This window comes from Fusarium solani (assembly GCF_023522795.1).
Source record: "Fusarium solani strain SB1 chromosome Unknown bctg00000011, whole genome shotgun sequence".
Taxonomy (NCBI): Eukaryota; Fungi; Ascomycota; class Sordariomycetes; order Hypocreales; family Nectriaceae; genus Fusarium; species Fusarium solani.
This window is the reverse complement of record NW_027072149.1, coordinates 1,142,934-1,156,346: the sequence shown is the minus strand read 5'-3', so window position 1 is coordinate 1,156,346 and position 13,413 is coordinate 1,142,934. Positions and strand designations below refer to the sequence as shown.

The following is a 13,413-nucleotide window of genomic DNA, read 5'->3' as shown; positions in this document are numbered from 1 at the left end:
TGCGACTAAACACCGTGACAGGGCCTTCCCACTCCACCTATCCTCTTCTAGTAGCAGACATATTCGGGGAAGCTTGCCCTACCAGAATGCTTCAGCATGGGTGTTGCAAGTGCTGAGTGAAATGATCAAGCTGCAACACATGAATCCTGCAAAATGGACATTGCAAGCGACCCATGGGGTCCATGAAGTCTCTGGGACTCGCAGGAGCAGGCGATCCGCTTGCTAGTTGGAGTTGTTCCGCGACAGGTTGGGTGAAGCACGAAAGCCAATTCCAGCGGCGGAAAGAAGTCGCTTGAGGTGTGAGCTGGGGCGACGTCATGACCGATGTCGGATGGGCTGGTGTTTCATCAGGGCGCAGATGATTGGGGATAGAGGATCCCGGAGTGTATGGGCTTGGTGGCATCATTGGGGACTGGATCGCTTTTCCGGGCTGACTATTGTCCAAGCCACCCATTTGAGGGCCTTCAAGTAGATTCTGAATTGATGGCAATCGGCAGGCGGACTTCTCTTGGTGGTCCGTTTGGACCCTGAGCTCAGGCAACTGACCTGAACTTGGACCCACGGTCTGTGGCCGAGGGATGGGGTGGACTGAATGCGCGTGTCTCGGCCTGTCCTGGATAACAGTAGTCATAGCATGGTGTCTTTGATCCCTGTGGATATTAGGCGAGCTCTGCGTGATGTGGGGGGTTTCTTGAGGTCTCTCTGGGCGAGAGTATTGCAAGGCCAGCTCTGCATCTGCCTGTGTCGGCGTAAGTTGAGGCTCGATGTTCTTGTCTCCCTGTTCCACCATTCTGCACGCGAGCTGCGCGACTAAAGTCGCCTCCGGAGTCATTGAGGGTGTCGGTTGAAGGCCAAGGATGCTTTCCTGCTCAGCAACTGGCGACTGACCCACCACAGGTGTTGGTGGATCCGTAATTGTGCTGTCGGTGCTGGGCGCTGTGTCCATGGAAAGATCCCTATCTTCAGGTTCCGCTTGAGAGTGGTCTTCCGCAGCTACTGGTTCCTCGTCCGTAATAGCTTCGTTAATAGCAGAATCTGCCGACCGTTCCTGATCCGATGGGGTATCCTTATCCAGGACAGATTCTTCGTCCTCCTCTGAGTCTTCCTCAGTCAGGTCAATGACTATGGGTGCGGTAACTCTGGATTCCACATTCGGGGCAGGTTGTGAAATTTCTGCTTCCTCTTCTTCCATGGGGACAGTCTGAGCTGACGACTGGAAGGATCCATCTTGCTGGATTGTTTGCCGAGGATCTTGTCGTGTCAGTAATGCTCATCCAGTATTGCCCAGGGGTTGCTTACCATCTTCTTCCCCAGAACTTGTTCTTTCTGGCCCCTCTTCAACACCTCTCTCTTCCGACCACTCTTCGACACTTCTCTCTTCTGACTGGTCTTCGCCAACTCCCTCTTGTTCAGCCTCTCTAGCCGCCAGAAAATCCAGAACCTGCCTTTGAACAGCAGGCTCCAGCGCGCATATCTCAGGAGGTTTTAAATCCTTGGCTGGGACCCAAGCAACCTCGCTCATGTCAGGAAATGGGGCGCCATTGAAGAACATGACGGGAAACTCTCGCTTAGAGATATATTTACCGTCGGTCTCGTACGCTTTGCTCCACCGGAACGTTTTGGCCAAGGAGTCGTACGTATAACATGAAGGGAGGCTCTTGAGCAGCCCGAGGCTTTCGATCGAGTCTTCGACACCAAATCTTTCGAGGTTCTCAAGTGGGAGGACAATCGCCGCGGTCCATTTTTTCAACATTCTCCAGTAGACTTGGTAGACCTCCCCGGGTGTCGGGTCTGTGATTACCATGAAGCTCCGACGTCGAGTTGAGCTGCTGGTTTCGAGTGTATATTCACCGCCACCTTCTTCTTCATAATCGCCATCATCATCGCGAAATGGCCTCTCGGGCACCGGGGCGATAGTATCATACCCCACCTCAATGCTATCTGCAGAGCGAGGTTGGCTGCGAATTCCAAACGCCTCTCTGGCGACAGCATTGTTCTGCTCAGCGAGATCCTCATCACAATCCAAAACTTGATATCCCATCGTCTTGATGACTGATACATAGTTCCGTGGCATATTGGGATGCTTGCTCTGGCAGATGTGGCGTGATGCTGCTTTGAGAGGGTTCTCCTTGAAGTTGACATTGTGCCTCTGGCATCGTATGATGTACCACTTACCGTAATCGGGAGGATATTGCACGATGATGCGTTTGACTGGTGCATTGCCGTTACGGAAGACCTCGGCAAATGTTATCGTATTCTTCTCTCGCCCGCGTCGTTGTCTTTTCGGAGCAGTTGGGCGACTAGGACTCGCCTTTCTCTTGTTGGATGGCTATAATCGTGAGTTTCGGGTCACAGAAGGTCATCCGGAGTATGTCACTAACCTGGTCAGCAGCAAGGATGGTGGAGGCGGTGGATAGGCCTTGCGCTTCGTTGGTCTCAGACACCGGTGTCGCTGGCATTGTCGGTGTACGTGGGCTTGCAATTTGATCAACCCCGCTGGGGGTGTCGGATTGAGTAGTATCACGGCTACTCTTGGCGACGTGAGACTCAATTTTCCTTAGAATGGGTTTGAGGATGATAGTGACTAGGTCCTCCACGACATCATTAGTTTCGTCGTGCCAGTCCCTTGTCGCTTCTTCCAGACCTGACTCTCTCTCGCGGACGAGTCGTCTCCTCTCCGCTCGTAAAACTTGGCATTCTTCTTCTGTGTCTGCCGCGGCGAGTTTGGCCTCAACAGCGTGCAATGCGCGTGCGTTTCTTTGGGCCGGCCGTGGTAGTTTGTTAAGGACTGTCAAACATCTCTCTGTCTCTATGTTGATACGCTGGATTAGGGATCGTGACTGGGGTGATTGGCCAGTCATTTTTGCCTGATGGGATTGGGTGAACAAGCTTTAGATAGTTGAAGGAGGAGGTGAGATGGATGGGGGTTCTGGGTGCAGCCACCTTATGAGTCGATGGTTGAGAGACCACAGCATATGAGAAATGCTCATCTGTCACAAATCATGCACGCTAGAGTGATTGTAGCGGCAAGGTGCTCTGGAGGCTGCACAAACAAACAAGCCGACTCCACCAAAGGTTACACAACATCCACCGGCCCTCCAAATTCTAAGGGGCTTCCTGGGAGTGTTGAAGGAGACTTTAGCCCCGTGAGAATCAGTTTCAATATAATTCTTTGCGTCTTCGAGTTCGTCGATGTCCAATTTAACTCCATCGTCTCATGCTCCGTGGGTATTAGGGATGGGTTGAAAGCAAACAGGGTTATGCATCCCAGCATGCGGGATGTTGTGGCGTTGATGGTTGCACCCACCGCTTTTCAGCTCCTCGTGTAAGCACCCTGCTGACTGGCCGTGAGATTTGTTTGCTACCAGCCATCTCTCCCAACATGTTTGCTATAGGCTTTCAATACGTGTGTGACCGCGTCTGCGATGAATTGGCCAGGGTCGATGGGTCTCCTATCCCTGCCTGACTAGGTATTATTGGCTTGCTCATGCTTCAATGCCCAGGGCCGATGTCGCGTTACTATGCGGATAGGTACGTAGCCGTAGCCTAATATCGATCCTCGCCCCTGTCGCAGTCTGCTCTTCGTTTGCCGCCCCCAGTGATGCCTAGAAAATATCCACTCATCACCAACATCGTTATGTCTTAGTGGACCGTCCATGAACAAAAGTTTGGACGGATGCAAACGGCTGAATGAAATCTTTTGAGGGCGTCTAAAAGTAAACGAGAGCTTAGTCGGAAAAGAGCCAGCCGGTGTCTTAGTTCTTGCTTTTCTTGGCGTTTGACTTTGAACGCCATGTTTTGGAAAACGTTGTTCATTTGCATGGGGTCTGGAAGAAAACCTCCTAAAAGCGCTCAGGCTGGAAGCCATCTCATCGCGCCGACACATCGAAAGGCTATGAGCTATGTATAGGATTAAGTAAGAGAATATTGTATGGCGTGGTTAGCAGTGCTTATGTTTGATCTTCGGATTGCCAATAAACATGGGATGGCTGTGTATCAGTAAGGAGACACCACAAGGCTGTGCGAGAGGAGTTGAGGCTTCGGAAATCTCAAGCTCAGCCAGAATGATTATTAAGTAAGGTATCTATATCAAAGGATTGAAAGTGATCAGAGCTGCGAGATCCAGTCAAGGCTTCACCGTTCATTGAAAGGCATGCCAACCAAAGCACGGCCAGTCAGCGTCAGGTTTGCAAATAGCCTACTCTGAGCAGAACCTGGCAGTCTCTGTTCTAAGCTCTGGTCTGCTGGTTTCTCCCCCAACAGAGCTGTTGCATAAGTGTGCGCGACTGTGAGACACTGCTGGGGGCGAAAACGGTGCGGAAGGCAGATGATTAGGATCTACAGCAAGCCTCGTTACACTACCAGGGTCTGGACCGACGTCGTATCACTACCTACCACAAATTGAGACAGAGATGGCTTTGGAGGCCTGAAGATTCACCAACGGCAGGGATCAACTTGAAAAGATGCAGGCTGTAAGAAAAAGGGTGGAAACCTGGCGTTGCGCCTGCAGCCAGCCAATCCAAGCGTCCAAAACTTGCAGGCCTCTCCAACTCCCTGCAGGGCCTCGCCATTGCACAGCCCCCAGGCGGCCGTTTACCTCTTTGTTCAACTTTGCGAACGTTGCGACAATAAATCGCTGCTCTTGTCGATGGAACCGCTTCATCAGTGATTCTCCGCAGTTCTTCGATCCACCACAGCTCTACGTAACCCCAATCTAGCAGCCCGGACACTCAAACTTGACTGGGAGAGACAGCTCATCAGCATGGCAGAGGCACTTGGAATCGTCGGAAGTGTCATCGGCATCATCCAAATCACTGCGACAGTTGCACTCCGACTCAACTCCCTCGTCCAAGGCATTCGCGATGCCCCAGATGACATCCTCCACCTCCAAGATGACGTTGCCAACCTTGCCGCCGTTCTAGACACGACGCATGAGCTGTCGGAACAATACCAACATGTTGAAGCCCCATCATTAACGAGGGCGCTGAAGGGGCAACTCGGGACCTGCGAAAAGTCTATGCAGGATATTCGGACTTTCCTGAATCCTCTCGTCCAGAAGGCATCGGGAGGAAATAAGTTTATCAGAATGGTTGAGTGGAATCTGAAGAAGAGCGAGCTTCGTGATTTGAGAGGAAGGCTCAGTGAAGGGAAAGCTGGTTTGAACCTGACGATAACTAGTCTGCATGGGCAAGTGAAGAAGACACTGAGGGACGATGAGATTTTTCGCTGACACTCATTCAGGTACCTCGAGGGGAAGAAACTCGACGAAATCAAGTCCGATATAGGCCAGCTCTACGAGAAAATCATGTCTGACTTCAAAGATATCGTCCGGGGAGAGGAGTTCCGAAAACAGATCGAGAAAGATGTCGACAATGACTCGGTCAGAGATGGCCAGAGTGACGCCGGTTTCGTGATGAGGAACTTTATGGATCAGACACCTGGTATCGAATACCCTGGTCAGGGAGCTGGGGCATCTAAGTAAGTGCAGAACAACCAGACGGGTAAACATCATGCTAACCAACTGAAGCACTTCCGATACCCTAGCAGGCGGTGATGATCTCTTCAACATGGACAACCCCGAAGCCATGCTCGACGCCGTACGCAGCCAGAATAAGCAATATGTCCGTGCCCTCATTTCTAGAGGCGTGGGTCTCACGGGGAGGTCGAAACAAGGATTCACCGTCCTTCATTACTGCGCCTTTGACAACGATGTGGCCATGGGACAACTCCTGATCAAGAATGGAGCCCAGCTCAACACCAAAGATTTTCACCTACGAAGTCCACTCCGATTGGCTATGTCATTGCCCTCCTATGAGTTTGCTGAGTTGCTTGTCGACAGTGGATGTGATATTGGTGACTCCGTGGAGGAGCTGAGGCGACTACTAGCCGGAGAGGGCGAAATCCCTGGGCGAACTGGTCTCTTTCAAGCACTTTCTAGGACACTCAACCCATCCGATCAATGCACTTTTCTGCATCCGGCGATTCGAGCAGGGGATACAAGAAGCCTCCAAATTCTTTTTGACTCGGGGTTTGACCCGAAGTTCAAGGACGAGACTGGTAGGTGAACCCAAGGTGGTCATTCAGCTTCAAAACCTAACAGTATCTAGGGCTGTCGCTCTTCTTTTACGCATTATTACATCAGAATGTCCCTTCTTTACGATTTCTTTCGGAGCAAGGGGCCGATCTAAACGAATGGCTTCTTGCAAGCACGATACCGAAACTGAGCCCCAGCTTACCAAGGCAACAAGAGATACAAAAAACCCTTACTCAAGGGGCTACTCCACTCCATCTAACGGCGAGAGTCATGAACGATGCCGAAATGATCAAGTTGTTATTGGAACTAGGAGCCGACCCGAATCACGTTCTCAGCACCTCTAATCGTAGGTACACCAACATGGAGCTTCCAGCCGTCACTAACCCTTTTATAGGTGAAATCGTATTAATTGGCGTTTGCGCCAATCACTTCCTCGGGGTGGCCAGAGAACTTCTCAAAGCAGGCGCCAACCCAAACCATGCTAGCAATGACGGCCGAAATGCAATGTACTGGGCATTGTACTGCGGAAACGCGGAGCTATTCAAGTTGCTCGTCCAGCACGGTGGCGATGTCAACTACCGCTGGCAACATGACGAGTGTACGCTTGTCATGATGGCTGCTGAGAGAGGAAACATGGACATTCTTCGCGTTCTCGTGGATGCGGGGGCTGATATAGGAGGGCAAAACAAGAACGGGGAGACTGCGTTGGATCTCGCGCAACAGAAGAACAAGAAGCAGGTAGTGGAGTTTTTGCAAATGGCTGCTCAGCAAGGGGCAGGAAGGGATGAAAAAGGCGCCGTTGCGATGTTGAAGCTACGGCGGATAAGATTGACACCAGAGAACAGCGGCTACAGTCAATCTCAAAGACTGTGAGCAAGATCTTGAGTTTTGTGAGTGCTATACTCAACAAAGATAGTAGCATGCAGGATACACAGGCAATTCTCTCGAAATGGGCAGCATTGCCCAATCGCTCTCTTGTATTTCTTTCATCTATCTTCATACATATCAGTTAGGTCTAGGCCTCGATCACCTCAGCTTTCCAATCGCTGATATATATAGACTTGGGCTTTGGGGTCCCGGTCACTCACCGACATATTCCTGGTGCCACTCCGCGACCGAAGCCCGTCCTCTTGAGAGCGTGTGATTCCGTCCGGTACAACATGTTCACCAACTTGGCACGCTCGTTCGATGGGATGTTTATCGCGAGCATCGTCGCTATCAAATGTCTGAGAGGGGGTTTCTTGTGGGCACGTGAGATATGCTGTATGACACGGCTGATACTGGTGAGTTTGCGGCAACGGCACTCCTGAAACTTGGTTGGCCTGTATTTGAAAAAGGGACACGCCAAAGCGTCAGGCGAAGTACCTCTATTTGGCCTCTGACGCTTGATGACAGGCTCATCTGGATTTTCATTGACATCGTCTTCTGATCCATGCCTAGGTCGCTTGGAGATTGGGCTCATGGTTCGTGCCCATTGACGGTGGCTCGGGGTCTCCGGGGGCATCCTCCCCATCTTCCGTAGAGTTGGTAGCAGAATTTCCGTTGCAATCGCACAGTTCCGGGTCTATTTTCGGATATTCCCAGTGTTCATTCCAGTCCTCGAAGGAACAGCCAGCCGCGTTGAGTTCAGGATAGTCGTTGGCGTCAGTAGGCTCCAAAGGTCTGGACTCTCCTTCGAAATTCAGGAAACTTTCGAGCGTTCGATATCTCATCCCTGGAGTAGGCCAAGCCGCTGGTCTGCTAGGAGCCATATCTTGATGGATCCTGAGGCGGCCCCTGGTCGCAATCATCATATCGTTCATCCTAGAGTCGTCCATCGGGCTTGCAAGTGCAACGGCCACGCGCACATCTTCTACCCCGGCTCCCTCCATCGGGGCTCTTGGAGCCGCCTGATACGGCGAGTATCTGTTCTGAATATCCAAGGGGAGGGTGTTAATAGTTAACATTACATTGACTTCTAGAATAGGTATATTGTTCCCCCTCAGTATAAAGGGCTCCTATGCTATCGGTTCGTTTAGTACATTCCACTCGGTGACGGCCACCTCAAACTACTTGGGTTTGACTGGTTAAATAGAAGGCAGGCTTACCAGCTGTAGCGTTCGAGCAAGTGGGTAGCTTGGCTGAGGCTCTGCGGGTTGAGTGAGGGCTCAGAACGTGGGCAATCCTTCAGTAGGTGTGAGATGGCAAGCAAGGACGAAAATGAGCTGAGACAAGCACGAGGCAGCAGTCATGGATTTTTTTCTTTTTCTTTTTTTAGCCAATCCCATGGCAATCAACACTCAACCGCATGCACAATCTTGGGGTTGCCGATCAAGGGAGGAGGATATGGCCACGTCGCCTCCGCCCTTCGAGCCTTCGAGGGCTGCTAAAAATGCAGTGAAGCCAATAACAAATGTGATCACATGCCTGTGTTTACTTTCAGGAAAGTGTTTCAACACAACTGTGATGGGCCGCACAGTATGCTCCCTCCCACTGTGGACGCAGTGGCCTCTCTTCAATACAAGAGTGCCAGGCACAACAGCAATGAATCTAGTTTCGCTTTCATGCTACTTCTTCACTCCCAAGAAGTGCCCCTGATCCATTTCGTTTTTACTTTGAACTAGGAGACCGCAGCACGACGAGCCGTTTATAAAGCAACAATACCCAAAGCGCCAGTTTTCCCCGGTCGAAGACACACTGAGGTCGGTATCAAAGCCGGTTTCAAATCAGGTCAACCAGGTCTGTCATGCATGCGCAGTCACAGTAAACACGATACTGCAACAAAGTCCCAGTTCTTTTAAGCATCGCGCAAGGAAATCTCTAGCAGTCAGGCACGCTGACAGGAATATTAATGTGCACACTGGTCGCCAACCCGCTCAGACTCGTCTCCTTGAACTCATTTCTCATTCCCTTGGCCGTGAGTCGCATGGCCCGGATGGCATCGTCGAGCCTCACTCGCTGGGTTCCAGTCTCGCTGCTCAGAGCCAAGTTGGCACTGGAGATGGCCTTTGTGGCTCCCAAGGCGTTTCGCTCGATGCAGGGAGCCTGGACCAGACCACCGATAGGGTCGCAGGTGAGTCCGAGGTTGTGTTCGATACCAATCTCGGCAGCTTGCTCAATCGTCTCGGGGCTTGCACCCATGCATGCAGCAAATGCACCAGCAGCCATTGAACAAGCCACGCCCACCTCAGCCATACATCCACCTTCGGCAGCAGAGATGGTAGCTCCACGCTTGTACAGCATGCCGATGGCAGCAGCTGTGAGCAAGAACGTGGGAATGTCTCGCTCCAGGTCATCGCTGATGAACTCGATCGTGTACTTGAGAACAGCGGGAATGATGCCTGCAGCACCGTTGGTTGGGGCGGTGACGATCCGGCCGCCACCTGCATTAGTCTCGTTCACAGCAATGGCATACACAGCCAAGTAATCCATGGTCGGGAATGTAGTCCGGCGTGATGGGGACGGGGCGATCGGATGGTCCAATGAGCCGTGAATACGAGGGGGTGGCGTTTGCGGATGCCTATGCTCTTCACTTGCTCCGGTGTATTGGAAGAAGCAGATGTCTTGGATACAGCTGTCGGGGAAGGCAATGCTCCATCATCACTTTCTTGTGGCTCGGGTGATGCCCACTTGCTTTGGAGACGAGCCGCTGTCGTGTCGCTGGCAGAGGAGGGATACAAGCCCCTCGTCAACCGCTGGTACAGTGCTGGTGCTCGCCGATGGAGCTTGAGAGAGCCAGGCAATTTCGAGCCCGCGGGCGCTTGAACACTCTCCAGGATACTGGCATCCATAACGCCCCAAATTTTAAACAGCTTCCGGTAGATGTCCTCATCTGTGTAGCCGAGACTCTTCTCATTCTCATACACCAATTGCGCAATGGTAAGGTTGTGTTTTCGGCATAATGACAGCAAGCTAGCGGCATCCCGGAACGGGTACCGCGGATGCGGAGAAGTGGTGCTCTTGGTCTCGGACTTGACGTCTGTCGAAATGTCTGTCTTGGCCTCGGAGGTGTTTGTCGAGTCATCGCCGAGAAGCGCGGCCGGCTCAATAACGGCAGCATCAATGGGCTTGATCTCGGTACCCGTCTTGCGATCTCCGGCGGCATCAGAGCGCCGAATCTCCTTGTAGTACATGTTCTCGGCCAAGTCAGCAGGGTGCCTTCCAGCCGGTTCCGCCTGCGGATCGGACGCTTCGAGCTGAGCTGGAGCATTTGGTGAGAGGGTTTGTTCTGGTGCGATGGAGAGTGCACCGTTGACGACAAAGCCACCGCCAACACTGAACATGTCGTTGGTCGCCAAGACGTAGCCTTCTTTGTCAAAGACGGTGAAGCGCATGCCATTACTGTGCATGGGCAGCTTACGGCCCCATTCCCAGACGAATTCGCGTTCATAGTCGAAGTCGATCTCTTTTCCCTTGTTGCCATCTTTCGCGAGCCAGCGGCCCAGATGAATCTTCTTGGTGTCTTTGATCTCGGTGAATCGCGTGGGCACATAGCCCGTGTTGACAGTCTCGACATCAGCACCTTCCAGACCAAGGAGGAGAGCGGAGGGCGTCATGTGGCCCTCACCAGTCAATGCAAGACTCCCGTAGATGGAGACGCGAATCTTGTTGACTTTGTGCAACAGGTTGGCTTCAACCAAGTCATTGACGAAAATGTTTCCAGCGCGCATGGGTCCGACAGTGTGAGAGGAAGAAGGGCCAATGCCGATGGAGAAGAGATCGAAGGTTGAAATGACGGCATGTTCGTGGTCAGCTTCGCTGTATGAGCCCGTCTGCTCATCGTCTTGACCGTCGTTTCTGAATGGTGTCGTGGTGCTCAATGGCCTCGCCCTTAGCACCCGCGAGAGAGACGGAGCGGGCCCTGTCGACGCAATTGGCCATCTTCTGGTTGTGGCAAGGGATACAGACGACAAGACGCGTCGCCCGGACGCCTGCAGCAGCGAAAGCCGCCGCATCCCCACGCGATTCATTGCAGGAGGTTGAATTGAACTGTTTTTAAAGTTGAAGACAGTTTTCGATAACTTATCTTGGAATTATACCACAAAGATAAGCAAGCAATCGGCGGTGTCAGGGGGTGTCGCGGCACATTTCTAACAGGTCGAAGGTTATTGGCTGCGTCGGCTGCTGGTGCTTAGTGGCGTCGGAATATTGTTTGACCAGCCAATCAGAGAAGCTTAGCTTGCATGGTTGTTCGGTCCCGGCTCCGAATGGAGTCGGGCAGCGGTCTCCGAACCGGTCACGTGGCCGAGATTTCCCCATAATTTCGCCCAAACACCCCGGATGCCGAGACAACCCGCCCCATACCGCTAGAACGTCATGCAGCAAGCGCCCGCTAGAAAACATCCCAACAAACACAAAGCATGGCATTGAGAGCAGCATTCGGCACAGTATTTGACACCTCTAGCAAAATGAGAACAATTGTAATTGTGTTTGTGTGAATCCCACTCACACCTTTCGCGTGGAAGAGCGAAACTCTTGGTTAAACTCACCGCTCTCGGGGGCTTGAGGTGCAAGGAAGTCAAGCTTACTCATTGTCCTCGTAGTAATGCAGGGAGGGGAAGCTCCATCACACCTTGATGAGCGTTTCACGCGTCGCTCAAGCACGTCACAGCAGAGCCAAGCCTTTTGATCTCTCACCCCACTACTCAATGGCGAATTTAGAATGCAATTGCCCAGCTTCGTGCTCATTTTTTGTTTGTTTTTCTTGTGAGCAGACTCGGGCATTCGTACTCTGTTTCGTCCTGCCTCTTTGCGCCCACAAAACATGGTATCAACACCGTTGGCGGATCCTCACCCCACACCCCACAACACTAACCAACTAACTTGACAAATATTTACCCGTTGGCTCATGTGGGGCTATCGCCCCAGGCGAGCTAACCTAGCAAGCTAGGTTGGCCACAAAATTGTGATATGGCCACAAAATTGTGATATAGACCCCGCACTTGGTAATATCCTCATTTACATGCAATTACTACCTATTTTAGCCGTTTTTTATAATACCAACTAGTAAAAAATACCTCTCTTCTATCTATCTTCATTATGCCAAGTGATATAAATCTTAAGGCTGCCCGGGAAGTCATAGCATCATATACGCGGTATACCCAGGGCCTCTATCGCAGCACCTCTACTAGCATAACTTAACCTCTCTCACTTTATGCCGCTAATGCCCGCCACCCTAGATCCTCCTTTGCCTCTATTTAGAAGATTATAAGAAGGCTAGAGACTAGATCTATGCCTCGTTAAGTTAGTAAACCGTAAGTCCTTATAGATAAAGAGGATAAGGTTATTATGGCTTTTATTATATAGATAGAAAGGTTTAGATTTCTTACTTTTAAAGCTAAGATTAAGGATATCGCTATAACCCTCTATTAATATAAGAATCCTAATGCTAATCTAATTAATAAGATATAATATTCTTACTTCTATACTAATTATTTTAAGCTTAAGTAAGTATTTCTTAAGGTAATAAAATAGTCTTATAAGTCCTAAGAAGCTAATAATCTTTATAACCTTTAATAATAATTTAAAAGCCTAATTAAGACTATTTAGAGTTATAAGATTAATACTTCTAAGTGCTAAAATATTAATTAGGCTAATATTAAGATTAGGATCCTTAGGGAAAGTATTAAAGTCCTTATTATATAGATAAAATAAAGAATAAAAAAATAAGTTTTTTTTCTTTTTAACTATAAGACTTATACCTTTATTAATATAAGTAGCGCTATAGGTAATATAATACCGCTATAGCTTATTTTTAAGATATTTCTTATCTTAGATTAAGTATATATAAAGACTAATCTTAATATTTACTTTACTTAATTAAATATAATATTCTTTAATAATAAAATAACTCTTAAGTAAATAATATATTTTAATTAATATTCTTAGGCTAAATCCTTTATAATATAAAGTTATAAAGTAACTTTTAAAGAGTAATTTAATTATAATAAGTTCCTTAGAGATCTTATTTATAAGTATATTTAATATAATATTCCTCTTATTTTTTATACTTTTAATAAGATAATTTAATACTTTATTATTTTTAATAAGTTTATAAGATATAAAGTTTTTATTATTAAAAGATTTTATATAAAATTTTATATTATTATAGCTTCTTTACCTCTTTATTTTATATATATATTATAGCTAATAGATATTAGAGTCTTTTAGCTATTAAAAAATATATATTAGAAGTATCTCACTAAGTAGCTTTAAAAGAGAAATATCTCTTTCTCTTATACTAACTTTATTTATAGCTTTTAGGCGAGTTATAAGTCTCTTTTAATATTAATATAATTACTAAATTAAATTATAAAATAATAAGTCTTTAAGGAAAGATTTATTATATATAATATTATCTTAGGGTTTAAGAAGTTAGGTATTTATCTATTAAATCCTAA

General features: G+C 48.9%; 4 protein-coding genes across 4 annotated transcripts; 1 reads left to right on the top strand and 3 right to left on the bottom strand.

Moving 5' to 3' along the window:
• Positions 1–91: 91 nt before the first annotated feature.
• On the bottom strand, positions 92–2,861 carry MRS44_015428 (uncharacterized protein; the record flags this gene model as incomplete). Its single annotated transcript, XM_065619208.1, has 3 exons — positions 92–1,251; positions 1,300–2,329; positions 2,382–2,861. 3 exons carry the CDS (start codon positions 2,859–2,861, stop codon positions 92–94), a joined length of 2,670 nt encoding a protein of 889 aa, XP_065475280.1.
• A 1,901-nt stretch (positions 2,862–4,762) lies between these two features.
• MRS44_015427 (uncharacterized protein) lies at positions 4,763–6,907 on the top strand (the record flags this gene model as incomplete). The annotated part of the gene is made up of 6 exons (XM_065619207.1): positions 4,763–5,120; positions 5,179–5,191; positions 5,242–5,478; positions 5,528–6,057; positions 6,108–6,380; positions 6,429–6,907. The coding sequence occupies 6 exons, from the start codon at positions 4,763–4,765 to the stop codon at positions 6,905–6,907; spliced, it is 1,890 nt and encodes a 629-aa protein (XP_065475279.1).
• A 563-nt stretch (positions 6,908–7,470) lies between these two features.
• On the bottom strand, positions 7,471–7,980 carry MRS44_015426 (uncharacterized protein; the record flags this gene model as incomplete). Its single annotated transcript, XM_065619206.1, has 1 exon — positions 7,471–7,980. One exon carries the CDS (start codon positions 7,978–7,980, stop codon positions 7,471–7,473), a length of 510 nt encoding a protein of 169 aa, XP_065475278.1.
• An 853-nt stretch (positions 7,981–8,833) lies between these two features.
• MRS44_015425 (uncharacterized protein) lies at positions 8,834–11,545 on the bottom strand (the record flags this gene model as incomplete). The annotated part of the gene is made up of 3 exons (XM_065619205.1): positions 8,834–9,587; positions 9,644–10,810; positions 11,463–11,545. The coding sequence occupies 3 exons, from the start codon at positions 11,543–11,545 to the stop codon at positions 8,834–8,836; spliced, it is 2,004 nt and encodes a 667-aa protein (XP_065475277.1).
• Positions 11,546–13,413: the final 1,868 nt, after the last annotated feature.